The sequence below is a fragment of the Daphnia pulicaria genome, chromosome 7 (assembly GCF_021234035.1).
Source record: "Daphnia pulicaria isolate SC F1-1A chromosome 7, SC_F0-13Bv2, whole genome shotgun sequence".
Classification (NCBI taxonomy): domain Eukaryota; kingdom Metazoa; phylum Arthropoda; class Branchiopoda; order Diplostraca; family Daphniidae; genus Daphnia; species Daphnia pulicaria.
The window spans coordinates 6,048,573-6,061,825 of NC_060919.1; the positions used below are offsets into that span (position 1 = coordinate 6,048,573).

At 43.1% G+C, this 13,253-nt stretch overlaps 1 protein-coding gene across 5 annotated transcripts; it reads left to right on the forward strand.

Moving 5' to 3' along the window:
• The first annotated feature begins 968 nt into the window (after positions 1–968).
• LOC124348623 (RNA-binding motif, single-stranded-interacting protein 2-like) lies at positions 969–12,946 on the forward strand. Of its 5 annotated transcripts, XM_046798846.1 has the most exons (9): positions 970–1,447; positions 1,529–2,273; positions 2,342–2,650; positions 7,403–7,666; positions 8,305–8,606; positions 8,685–8,847; positions 8,995–9,489; positions 9,562–9,868; positions 9,943–12,946. In XM_046798846.1, the coding sequence occupies exons 2-9, from the start codon at positions 2,178–2,180 to the stop codon at positions 9,951–9,953; spliced, it is 1,947 nt and encodes a 648-aa protein (XP_046654802.1). In that variant the 5' UTR covers positions 970–1,447; positions 1,529–2,177; the 3' UTR covers positions 9,954–12,946. The 5 variants fall into 5 exon arrangements, with proteins under 5 accessions (XP_046654803.1, XP_046654802.1, XP_046654801.1 ...); XM_046798847.1 differs by having other exon boundaries at positions 969–2,273; positions 8,685–8,835; XM_046798845.1 differs by having other exon boundaries at positions 970–2,273.
• Positions 12,947–13,253: the final 307 nt, after the last annotated feature.

Genomic DNA, 13,253 nt, shown 5'->3' on the forward strand with positions numbered 1-13,253 from the left:
GTATCAATATTTGGAGGCAAGCTGCTAGACTGCTGGACAACAAGAGACAAATATATATTCCGGAGTCCGTGCTCCCACCCCCTCCGGCTCGTTACGGACGATTATGCACGTTTCATTATCAGAGAGTTTAGCAATCCGAATTACTGGTCCATTCACAGCAGGCGAGTACCAGAAGAATCTAAGGGCCTCCCATTATTTTCCTTGTTTCCTTATTCGTTAAAAATAATTAACTACATAATAAAGAGCGTGTCGGAATAGATAGGGGTGGGTCATTGAAGTCAAAGTATTTTTTTCTTAGGGGGTTTCTATGATAGCAACACTGAGATGAGAAATTGCTCTCGTTTCCTACTCTCTCTTTCTCTCCAGTTTGACTTTGTCGCCTTTGGAATTTCTCTAATCACCGAGATTAGATTGCTGCTGATTTGAAATAGCAAGAAGAGTGTGTGTGTGTCGGCGAAAAAATTCCTTAAGTGGATTCCTCATTTTTTGTTGTTGTCATTTCGGTTGGGAAATCAGCCACGATTTCTGCGCCATCTGTCGTTCAGAAAACTATCAAAATCAAAATTTAATTGATTTAACGAGGTAAGAAATAATTCCCGGATTAATTTTAGTCATTCAGTTTTTAGGTCTATTAATTGACGTTACAAAGAAATAAGGGTTTTCTTTTTTTTGTGGATTTATTTTAATTCGGTTATCCGAAATGTATTTCGATGTCCTTGCCAAATATTCGCTCTTCTAATAAAAGTTCAGGTTGCCAAAGCAACGCATGCAAACCTTTCAAATCATGAAATCAGGTTGAAAGATCTAGACAGATAGCGTTCGAAAAGTGCAGCGGGAAATAACCAAGTCCACATAGTTTAAAAAACCACCGCTAGATGTCTCTTGCGCATGTTTGTTGTTTCTTTCTCAAAGCCTTTTCCGCCTCAAAGTCACCCGTCCCCGCCTCTCCCCCCACCCCACAAACAGTATATTTACACACACACAACGAATGTGTGCAATCTAGCACACACACACACTCGAGCCCATTTCCGCTGCCGAAATAAAAATAAAATCTCGAAAGGATTGTTTATGTAGGCCCACATTCGGTGAAAAGAACTCGGTGGGCCAGTTGACTAGATTTTTTCCCCCCTTTTTCTTCACCCCAAAAGTTCTTCTCCTCCCGTACACACACACCAGTGTGTAGTGTGTGTGTGTTAGCTTTAGGGGGAAACCGGGACCTACGTGTGTTCCCACCCACTTTGGTGTGTGTGTGTTGTCCAAACTGTCAGTGTAATCAGTGTCTTTCAAAAAAAGAAGACTTGCTCTGAAAATTGTCGTGTTTTCATGTCAATGTTGTCGACGTCGAGTGTGTCGGTTCGATCGAAAACGGATGCCAATGCTGGCAGTTGTGTCGAGGTGAAAAAGCGAATAGACCAAGCCATTCATCTGCTTTGAAACCTGAAAGCAGGTTGGATCAGCCAGACGATTCCATTTAGACAATCGGTGTGTTCATTTCCTTCTTGTTTTATTGTCATTTTTATCTTTTCAGTTGTTCCTGCTGCAGAGAGACTCATTGGTTGTGCGTCTGTCCATGTTCTGACGACTCCCCAAACAACTTCCAATTAGTGCCTGTGTGTCCTGCCCTGCCGGTCAGCCAGCCTCAAAATCTGCAACATCACAACTCATCGTTGGTGTGGCCATCCCAAGTGTGCAGATGAACACGAGAACCTGGTGAGAGTCTGCCTACGGTTGTTGTTGTTGTGTGAGACTTCGATTTGACTGGAGTGTGCCCCTGCAGCACTGGAACGCCAGCAGGTTGGCATATTGTGTGACAGCTTCGTCCACACCCAATTACCAGAGCTACACAGTGACACGTGCGTGTGGGGCTTGTTTCCTGGTGCGTCGCCAGTTCGACGCCGTCCGAAAGAAAAAAAGTTATAAAAAGAAACGCACGAGGTTCGTCGACCAGCTTGAGAGAAAAAAAGTTGAAAAGGAGAAGAGCCGGAAGAACGGAAAGTGCACACATACGTGGGATTTCCCACCTGGAGTGGACGTGAGAGGACGAAGAACTATGGCGTTTTGGTGAATCCCGACAAAACTCTTTTTTCGTCCTTTTTTTTTTTTTATTCCATCACCCACCAATTCATTCCACCTCCCCCTACCATCCGTCAGTCATCTGTGGAGGCTCAAGAAACGTCATGAGTCAATCTGTCCAAGTGGACGCCCACTCTATCGACACGCCCCCCGTTGCTGATCCCTTATCCCTGGATACGTTATCCTCCTCCTCGCATTTGGTATGCCATCCAAATTGTTTTGGGCGAAAATTAAATCTCTCATTCAATCTTCTTTTTCTTTTCTTTAGAAGGAAGCAACGACTGATATGAGTTCATCCGACTCTTTGGCGGCAGCAGCAGCAGCCACCAGTGAAAAATCGTCGTCCAACCGTGTCGTCGCCCAGAGAACTCCAGCAGGTGGTTCGAATCATCTTCCATCAGCAGCAGCAGCGGCTGCCGGCCACCAACAACAACAACAACACCGGACGGCCATCAACCGCAGTAACACTTCCGGCGGTGAAGGAGGTCTGGTCATGGTGGCTACGTCGCTCGCTGCTGCTTCTTCTTCTTCAACAACTCCGTCCAGCCGGGCCAATAGTGCCGAACCCTTCAGCAATGTAAGAAAAAAGACAAAAACCCCCCCAGAAACACTTCCTCTCCATTTTTATATTCCTTTTTCTAACCGGAAATCGCTGTTACTAACACACACACACACAACTCGATGAATCGTAAAGGAATTGAAAAAAAAACAAAACACCAAATTTAGAACAGGCGAGGGAATTCGGAAATGTTCAGATTCTCTCAATAAAATGGGGCTCATTAACATGGAAGTAGAAACAGGTTTTTTATCTCTTGTGTTTATACTGTACTAGAGAAGCTAGACATTCCTAAATTTTTCTCTTTTTTGGGGGGGAAATGGAATGTCAACGTTCCATTGTCATGGCCGATCAGTCAACTCCTTTTATTTTTTGTCAGTCCATAGAAAGAAAAGAAAAACAAAACCAACTTTGTTTTGTTTTGTTTTTTTCTGGGGAAGAAAAAGGGGAAACATTTCTCGTGTAACCAATCGAGGAAGGGCCCGCACATGCACACACACACACGGAAGGCGAAACGAAGGAAGACGAGTCGAAATGTTGGACGAATGTGAAGAAGAACGTGAAAAACTAAAAAGAAAAAATCGCCCAAGGCTTTTTTCCGGTCTGTGAACTCTCTCTCTCTTTCTCCCGTTCGTTCGTTCGTTCGGTTTGGGAACACACGGAATGAAACGAAAAGGAGAAAAAAAAAAAAAAACTGATTTGAATTTTTTTGGCTCATCCTTATTTTTTTTCCCCCTACTCCTTCCTTCATTGTTATTCCAAGTGAAATATAAAAATACGTAAAAGAAGAAGAAGAAGAAGAAGACGAAAGAACATGATAATGGCGAAAAAATAACTCTCCATCACTCGACCGCGTCCAACCGCTCCGGGGCTCTCTCTTTTTCTCTCCAGGTCGCGTCTGTGTGTGTATTACGCCGCTTTTTTTCGTTCGTTCGTTCGTTTTTTTTTTTACTTCGTGAAATCATCGACACGGAACGGCGTCTTGTGCGTATACAAGACACACAACATTCCCGGATTTACATCTCTCTCTATATAAGATATCGATTTTTATTTCATCCAAAAAAGGTGGTCCCGTTTTTTCATTTTTTTGCGGGAGGAGGTGGTTGGGCTGGGGGTGGTGGGTAACACAATGTGTGTGATGAATATTATTTCCTTTTCCCAAGGTCGTGGTCCTTGTCCGACGACGAGCGTGAAAAAATATAGAAAAGAAAGAAAAAAAAAGATTTCGTGTGTCGTTGGTGGGGCGTGAAAAGTTGTTTTTCTCAAGCGCCAGATGTCACTGCGTTGGCGTCGAGAGGGGGGGGGGGGAGATTTTCGGGACTGGTGCATGTTGGCTAGCTGCTGCCGCTGTGGCTCTGCCCGCCTCTTCTCTTTCCTTTCGTCTAAAAGGTCGCCATTCGTGAGTTTGTTTGTCGTGAGTCCGGTCCGTTGCTCACGAAGCAGCGCTCCTTTCTCACAACAGACAACACATTCAACATTAGACGCGGCCATTTTGTGCGTGTTTCTCTCTCTCTCTCTCCTTCTCACTCCCGTCCGTTCGCGTTTCTTTTTCGTCTCTGCCCGAGTCAGTCGAACACGAACACTTAAACTCCAGGAGAAGAAATTTTGGTGGTTTTTTTTTTTTTTCGTTTTGTTTTGTTTTCAACTTCTTATTTCTCGGTTGTTTCGCCCTGGGTCTCAACATTTTTGACAGACAACAACAACAACATGACTTGACCGTGGGGGTTGAGAAGTGAATTCGAGTGTTGTGTGTGTGTGTGAGTGTGTGTGAGAGAGAGTCGGGACTGCCCTCTATATCTAATCCCAGTTAGGATAGTGCTGCTGCGTGTGTTGTGTGCTGTGGACGTGTGTGTATGGGTGTGTAGTGTGTGTGTATGTGTGTGTTTCAATCGAATTCCATCGACAACAACAACAACAGTGACACTTGTCCCGGGTGGTCCTTTTTTTGATTTCTCAGAAACCTTCTGCTCTTTTTGGCAAAACTCCCCCCAAAAAAGTTTTTGATTCGTTCACTTTTTCACGACAACCAACTTTTAGGGGGTTCGTTTAGGGAAGAATTTTAAAAAAAGAATAAAAAAGGGAGAAAATTGGAGCGCTGGGTTCGACTCAGCGCCATTTTCGCCAGCGCGGCAACCTCCTTTTCTCCTCCCATTTTGTTTTTTTCGTTTTATTTTATTTTTTCGAGTTCGTCTGATTTGTGTCGAGTACTACACAGAAAGGACCTCCCGTGTTAAAAACGTAATCCCACCGTTCGGGACTTTTTTTTTCTCTTTGTTGTTTCCATTCGAAGGAATTTTTTAGTTGATTTCGTGAGTGCGAGTGGACGACGGAGTGGAATCGGACGACATTATCATCGTCTAAAAACCTGTTTACAATTTTTGGGTTGGTTCTGTGGCGATTGAATAAAGAAAAAAAGAGAGACACGACAAAACTGGTTCCACGATGAACCACATCATCATCCGAGTGAACCGGAAACAACAACATCGTAGTAGTGAAAGAAACGAATTTTATTATTAGTGTCTCTGCGTGTCCACACGACTCTTGGCATTCCCGAGGCCAAGTTTTTTTTTTCTTCATTTCTGGTTTTTCCAAACGAAATTCGGAAGAAAATTTGAATATTTGTGGGGGCTTAGTTTTTGCCAAAAAAAAAAGTAAACGAAGAAGAACAACAACCCAAATTATTATCTTTTTTAAACATAAGTAATCATAACAACTGCCGGAGTCGTCATGGAAACTTCATACAGAGTACGAATTTCACTTTACTTTATTTTGTTTGTTTGTTTTGGTTTTTTTTTTATTTGATTTTTTAAAAACAAGATAAAGAACTATTTGGCTGGTGTGTACGCGACAAAAACATTCTTTCGGGGGCCTCCAACACTAATTGGATCCACGTCCAAGTCGATTGGTATATCTAATCCGACCTTGAGAGAGAGAGAGAGAGACTCCATCTTGTTTTTCGTGTTATTATCCCGGGGCCGTTCTTCTTTTATTTTTTCGTGAAAAATTTAAAAAATTTAAAAAATAAAATTTTGTAACATTTTTTGGGAAACTTTTTTTTTTTTTTAAATTCGATTGCGTCATCCGATAGGAGAAACATTTTTGTTTCTTTTAATTTCATCGAGTAAAAAGATTTTGTTTTGGGGGGGTATAATCTAGGTGGTGGTGGGTAGGAGCTTAGTTGTGTGTTTGGTAGCCATTTTTTTTCTTTTGTCGTGTCGCTTCGTTCGTTCGTGCACCATCGTCTGCGGTTAGGAGGCCGACGTCATCACATCGCCAAGGTTACGGCGTCGTTGACGTCACGCGCCGAGCCAAAAACGAAACAAGTTTCTTCGTTTTCTCATTCTCTCCTCCTCCTTCTTCCCTCCCCTCTTCCTACCAGTGGATGAACGACATTCTTGATGCTGACGGGAAAATCTTTTTCCCCCTTTTTTTCTCTCTCTCCGTTTCGTATTCGGCATTGAGAAATTCTCGGACCAAGTTTTATTTTTATTTTGTTTCTCTCATTTGTTGGTTTAATCGCCGCAGCTGCGATACTCCCGCTCCTTTCCTTGGCGCAGAGTATACTATCCGCTCTCTCTCTCTCTCTCTCTCACGCAGCAATCTCTGTGTGTGTGTGTGTGTGTGTAGTCAGTCTCTGGCTCCCGCGTGACGTCAATCCACCCACCCACCCGGGGAGGTGGGAGGGAGACATAAAAAGTTGTGAGGCCTGTGGCTCACGCACGTGGAGCGCTGCGTGAATCTCCGCCCACTCATTCCGCCTCTTTAAGTCTCGTCGGATTGATCGGATCTTTTTTTTTATTATTTTCTATTTTTCCTTCAAAAAGGAATCCCGCCAGGTGGTGTGTGTGTGTCTGTGTATCGTTTCACTTGTTTGCTATCGTATCCTCCCAACTCCCCAACTCATAAGGTTGACTTTTGAGATTCTTCGTAAAAACAAGATATTTATTCACCAACGACAAATGCCAAATCAAATTTGATATCAGTTGCCGTGAGACTGAGCCGTTTAAGAGTAGGATGAAGAAATCCATTCAAAACCCACCGGGGGTTGCAAAGATGATGACAAACAAGTCGAATCTTAGACTCACTCCTCCTCCTCTCCCGTCGACTCCCGCACAATGGGACCATAAAAATCGTGAATTGTTGATTGAAGTAGCCTACTTTTTTTTCTTCTTTTCTCTCTCTCGTTCTCTCCTTTATCTCTGCAGAGCGTCTCCGATAACTCCCGCCCGAGCCCGTCGTCGACGAAACTCCCGCGTTCTCGTTTGAGTGTGTTGTATTGATTTCTCTTAGCCTCTCTCTCTCTCTCTCTCCGATCAGGGACTCCTCCCTCCTCTTTGCCTCCCCCATCATCATCGTTCACGTCTATTCCTGGACTCCGTTCCTTCCTTCGTTCGTTCGCTCTAACACACACACCAGCCTCTCTCATCCCTCTCACTCTTTCATCCCCTTTTCTTTTTTGATAGTCGAGTGGGAGAGAGAAAATCACGATTAGAATAATGTCCGTCCGTTCAATTACAATTGAAATGTCGATTTCCTCCCGTGTCTTGTGTGTTTTTGGAGGGAGCAGCTCCTAACCGAACGATTCTTGCGGGTTCCTTTCACGATAACAAAAATAAAAAAGGGACGGATGTCGCTTAATGATTTTGTCTTGTATTTCGGTGGGTGTGGGGTTGGTGGGTTGGTGGGGGGTAGGAGGAGACTGAAAGAAAACAAAATCGTCGTCTAATATTAAAACAATTGTTGTTGTTGTTGTTGTTGGAACCACACAAACAGGGCGGTGGTGGAGGAAGCGGGAGTAGCAGTGGTGGTGCGGCGCGGTCAGCCGGAGCAGGAGGAAGCCGGGCAGCTCGGACGAATACGACAGCTCAAGCTCCTCAAGGGGCCATCTATCGGGCATCGATGGCCAGCGCAGGAGGAGGTGGTAGTGGAGGTGGTGGTGGTGGTGGAGGAGGAGGAGGAGGTAATGGAGGATCTTCTCGGATTCCGTCTCATCTGGCCTCTTATCAATCGCCGGCCACTGGCTCCTTCGCTTACGGAGTGAGTTTCTCTTGGATTTCTCTCTCTCTCTCTGCCAACATCATTTTGTTATCCACTTTTGGGTGGGAGTGGGAGGGGGGTTGGGAATTGGCCGGAAGTTATCCTTGACCGTTTTCACACAAGAATGTTATCACATTTTGTTTCTCTTTCCCAAATCGACGGGGGTAGTAGTAGTTATATTATCACATGGTAACCCAAAAGCCCAGCAGCAGATGTTGTTTCTACTTTTTCGGACATTCCTGGTTTGAACGAGAGACCATCTGTCGTGAGTCTCAAAGAAATAGACAAGCGACACCCCACCCCCACTCACTGTTGGCTGTACAGCTGGAGGGATGTGTGTGTGTGTGTACAGCAGCAGGTGGTTCTATAGGAGCCGTGTTGTTGCAGGATCCATCGGCCCGTGCAAAGGTTACTTACCTTAGAGAGAGAGGAAGTAGGTAGGAGGTTTCAATCGGTTCTGTCGGATGACGCATTCGACCTTTATACGGGATTTTGTGTGTGTCGTGTGTAGTTTTTCTCGTCTTCTTTCTTCTTAGTCTAATCGATATCCGCGCCCTGGATTTGATGAATAAATGTCGGGGGAGAGAGAAACTAACTTGTTGAATCTTGTGTGTGTGTGTGTGTGTGTGTGATGGCAGGCCGGCGTGGGAGGATCTAATAACAGCAGCAACAGTAGCAGCAGCACGGGGACCGGGAGTCAAGGCTACAGCAGCTCGACGAGCGCCGGCGGTGTAGGAGGAGGCGGCGGCGGCGGAAGTGGGGGAGTAGGCGGCGCCAATTCCAGCCCTGCGACGGCGGCTACCAATGCGACGACGACGACGACCAGTGGCTCTGGCGGCAGCAGTACCAATAACAGCGACCAGCTGTCCAGGACCAACCTCTACATCCGCGGATTGACACCCAACACCACCGACAAGGACCTGGAAGAATTGTGTCGCAAGTAAGTGTCCGATCGTTGAATTTAACCGGGAAATTTAAATTAACAATTTTTCAATTTGACTTGTTTCAATGATTCCAGATTCGGCACCATCATTTCGACCAAAGCCATTCTGGACAAGAATACCAACAAGTGCAAAGGCTACGGTTTCGTCGATTTCGATTCGCCATCGGCGGCCGAGTCGGCCGTCAAAGCCCTGCAGCTTCAAGGCATTCAAGCGCAGATGGCGAAGGTAATCGTCAAAGTAATTAAACCCTCTCTTTTTTTTGCATTTTTAATACATTTCATTACAAGTTGGGACCAGAGCCACCATCTCTCTCATGTTTTCTCTCTTTTTGTCTCGCCACCTTCTCGCCACCTTGGAAAAAAAAACATTTTGTTTCGCGAGCAGCAACAGGAGCAAGATCCAACCAATTTGTACCTGGCCAACTTGCCGGCCCACATCACCGAACAGGACCTGCACGACATGCTCTACAAGTACGGCACTGTCATCTCGACCCGGGTGTTGCGCGACGGAGGCAGCCAGAGCCGGGGCGTCGGCTTCGCCCGCATGGAGTCGAGGGAAAAGTGCGACGAGATCATCAGCATCTTCAACGGGAAATTGCTGTCGGGATCGACCCAGCCGCTCCTCGTCAAATTCGCCGACGGCGGCAACAAGAACAAGCGCCAGCACAAGACTCACGACCAGCGCTGGCGCGACGCCGCCGACGGACCCGGCGGACTCCTCTCGGCCTACGACAATCCCGTCCACAACGGATTGCCCACCCTGCTCTCCCACATGCAGCTCGGACGTAATTTCCCGCACCAAATGTCGCCTTTCCCCATTGGGCCCAACGGCGCCCCCTGGCTGGGACAATACATTGTCCAGCCTCCCATGCATCAACAGGTTGGACTATTTTTATTTTCAAATGTACCCGCCAGGATAATTTTGTATTTTTGAATTGAAATTGAAATTTAGATGGAGATGTTGACGTCCGGAATGGATCCGTCGATGCAGTACATCCCTCAGTTGACGACTCACCTGTCATCGCTGCACGTCGGCAGCCCTGGAAATCCTTACGCGATGGGTCCCAGTGGCCACCCCGGTGGACACGGTGGTCATCACCATCACCACCATCACCACCACAACGCCTATCAGGCGGCAGCACTCTACCAGGCCAGCCAATCGCAGGCGGCCGTCATGGGTCCGGCCTCACTCTCTCTGGCTCCTGAATCCGATCCCTCTGCCAGCGCCACCGCCTCACCCGACGAGCCCTTCTCCTACGGTATTCACTACCCATTTTTTCGCGATTGACGGATCCCGTTTTCTAAACAAATAAAATTTCAAACATTATTCCAGGAGCCATGTGAGAAGATGAAAAACAGAAAAGAAAAACTGGGATTTTTTATTTTTTGAACGAAGAAGAAAATACCAAAGGGAATTCAGAAAAAATTTGCAAAAATAAGAAATGTCTGGCAGCAGTAGCTCTCTTTTCTTCAAAAGTGTGTGAGCAGCAAAAAGAAAAAGAAAGATCACCGATCACACGGTAAAACAAAACACATCGGTGGGCTTTTTTTTTTTTTAATTACGTGGTGGTGTGTGTGTGTGTTTTTCAATTTTTTTAAATGACCTGGACCCGATAATTTTTTCCTCTTTTCATTTGAATTTTTGCGTTTCTTCTTTAATTGTTTCTTTTGATCGTGCCTCTTTTTGTTTTTCTTCGCGATGATTTTTTTTTTCCAAATAGGTAGAGACATTCCACACACAACACAGACATACACACACAAATGTGCTTTTCCTTCCCTCCCCGCCGCCTATTCTCCGTTGCGTAATATGCTCGTCCTCTCTCCTGACAGACACGCCCCTTTTCTTTCATTGTAAATAAGGCGAACGATGCAAATTCTTTGAATGGGAAAAATTTCGATTGTTTGTTCTTTCTTTTCATTTTTCTGGAACCGGTAGAATTTTCTAATCAGCATCCCCATATAACCGTCTCTGATCGTAGAGGTACCTGTTATTTGTTTTTTTCTTTCATTTCTCTCCCTCCTCTCCCCGTAAGAAGAAACAAGGCAAAAGAAAAATAATTCCCGAATGAAAAGAAAAATTTTACGCTACTGGGGGGAACAGGAAAAAAAAAGAAGAAAATCCGCTCAGAAAAAAGGAAGAATTTCGTTACATGTCCAAAATTAGAAAACCAAAAAAATGGGAAAATAACAAAAAGAGAGAAAAGCGTCTGCCAGCCAATGATGTGCCTTTTCGATGCCCCCCTCCCCCCGCTCCTTCCTTACACATACACACACACACATCCCGATGATCAAATCGCTAAAAAAAAAATGGGGGAAAGAAATATTTCAAATCCGGTTTTATCTTCCCCATACAAAGAAATAATTTTTCCCGTTAGAACTTTTTTTTTTTTTTTTAAATCAAAACTTTTCTCCATGTTTTCCCAGTTTTGTTCGATCCTTGTTTTCTAACCCGTTGAATTTTTCTAGACATTTGGCGTATTGCTGGAACCAAAAAGGGGGGCTAAAAAAAAGAGAGGAAGAATTTTGTTTTCACGAAAGTAAAAACTTGAAAAAATTGAAAAAAAATAATTAAGAGGATTTTTAATTTCTGATTGTGTTGTGGGAAGGTAAAGAAAAAGTTATCCTCCATAAACGAATGGCGGAACTAAAACAGCAAAATTACCAAAAAAAAAATTCAAAACAAATTGCCCGGAAAGTACATGTTATTTGATTGAGAGAAATTTAAAAAAAAGTTTTAAGAAACGGGAAAAATTTCCGTTTTGAATTCTTTATTGTTGTTTGGGGGCTCCTGTTTGTTCATTTCCACAGCAGAATTGGAAACAAAACTTTGTTCTCGCGTGTTTTTTTGTTTGTTTGTTTGTTTTCGTTTTTTAAATTCCCGGGGTTTGAAAAAAAGCAAAAATTGTCAATTCCGTAAAAATATAAAAGGGGGAGGATTGTTTTTTTGTGTCCATGATGATTGATGAAGCGAATGTCGTTCAAGTAGTTCAGTGTTTTATGCGGTGATTTTTTAAAAGGGATTGTCGTCGTCGTTCGACGAAAAAGGATCGAAGGAATCGGAGCAAAAAGTACAAAAAAGAAAAGATAAGAGAGGGAATACACACACCAACATACCACCCGAAATCCCCCCTTTTTTTAAGTTTTTTAAATTAATTTAAAAAACAAAACAAAAAAAAAACCCAACAAGTGTGGCGTCGTAATGATTTTGAAATTAAATCTTAAACATTTTTGTTCAAAAGAAAACCCTACCCGCTCTTTTTTTGTTGTTGAAAAAACACACTGCCGTTTTCCTTTTGTTTCAGTTACATTTCATATTTTTTAACTTCCCGAGAATAGCCATTATTTCCAAACGATCTTTTAAGAAAAACTATTTAAAGATGATGGTTATATAATTCAAAGAAGATTTTTTTTCATCTCCCTCCTCACTTCCTCCTACGTCACTTCCGCCACCCCCCACACACACCTGTCCTGTTCTCTCGTCTTTTGAAGAAAAATTAATTAAACTATTAAAAAAAAGCAAAGACAATTTTTGATGCAAATGGGGAAATCGGTAAAATTCGTAGAATTTAGATAATTTTTTTTATTTCATGAAAAATGCGTGCGCCGTATGCAATTTTGAATTGTGTGTCGCCTACCAAATTGTGTGTTTTTTTTTTAATAATTTTCGTTTCACCTTTTTAAATTAAGTTTGCTGTTGAAGAATGTTTGCACCACCTCGCCCCTCCAGTTTTCATTTTATGTCTCGGTTGTTGCTAATTGTTAAATTCGTTAATTCCCCTTTTTCTTTCGACCTGGAAAGAAAAAGGCGATCAAATTTCACGCGATTTGTTATGTTTTCGAAAAATGGCGGCGGGAATTTTAAAAAACAAAAAAAATTTGAAAGCCATTTGTTATGTTGTTTTGTTGGTCTCTTTGATGAGATTTCCGGAAGAAACGTTTTTGGTGGGGGCGATGATTTTTCTTTTTTTTTTTTTTTATTTTTAATTTCTCATCTGTTACAAGGGAAAAGAGTGGGGAGGGTTAAAAAAGATTCAAACAAAAATTTCAATTTTGATTTCACACGTGTTGTTGTTATTATTGTTGTTTTATTGTAAAACCACCACGCTGCTGCCCCTGGGCAAGAAATTCAGAATTTAAAAAATGACAGAATTAACAAAGTGCGATCAGAAAAAAAATCCTGTGTGTGTATGCGTGCTCCCCTCCTCCCCCCCCCCCTCCAAAGAAAAAGAAAATGTTTGTTAAAAAAAATTGTTGAATTTTTGTCTCTCCCTCTCTTTGTTCACTTTCATTTCATTTTTGTCGATTGGGTATGGATAATTGAGATGGTTCGAAAATTGTTTTTATTTCACTTTATTTTTATTTTTTCTCCTGAAAAAGAAGAAGAAAATGTTCCAAAATTTTATTATTTCATGACCTGGTGAGTGATGTGTGTGTCTGTCGCATGAAAGTGTTGGAGAAGCGAAAAAAAAAGCAAAATTCTGCTAGGTTGTGGAAAAAAAAATCGCGTGAAAACAAAAATTTTTGCCTGTCCCGAAAAGATTCCCTCTCACCCTTGTCCTCACCTTTATTGAAAAAATTCTTAGAATGGAAAGAAACAAGTAAAAATGAAAAAAAAAAAAAATCAAACTCGTAAGTTAAAAAAGA

Bases quoted from the DNA above. Each gene is read 5' to 3' on its own strand.
- LOC124348623 (XM_046798845.1), top strand. From the start codon at position 2,178: ATGAGTCAATCTGTCCAAGTGGACGCCCACTCTATCGACACGCCCCCC. The intron at 2,274-2,341 runs GTATGCCATCCA...TCTTTTCTTTAG, and splicing joins TATCCTCCTCCTCGCATTTG to AAGGAAGCAACGACTGATAT. The intron at 8,607-8,684 runs GTAAGTGTCCGA...CAATGATTCCAG, and splicing joins CTGGAAGAATTGTGTCGCAA to ATTCGGCACCATCATTTCGA.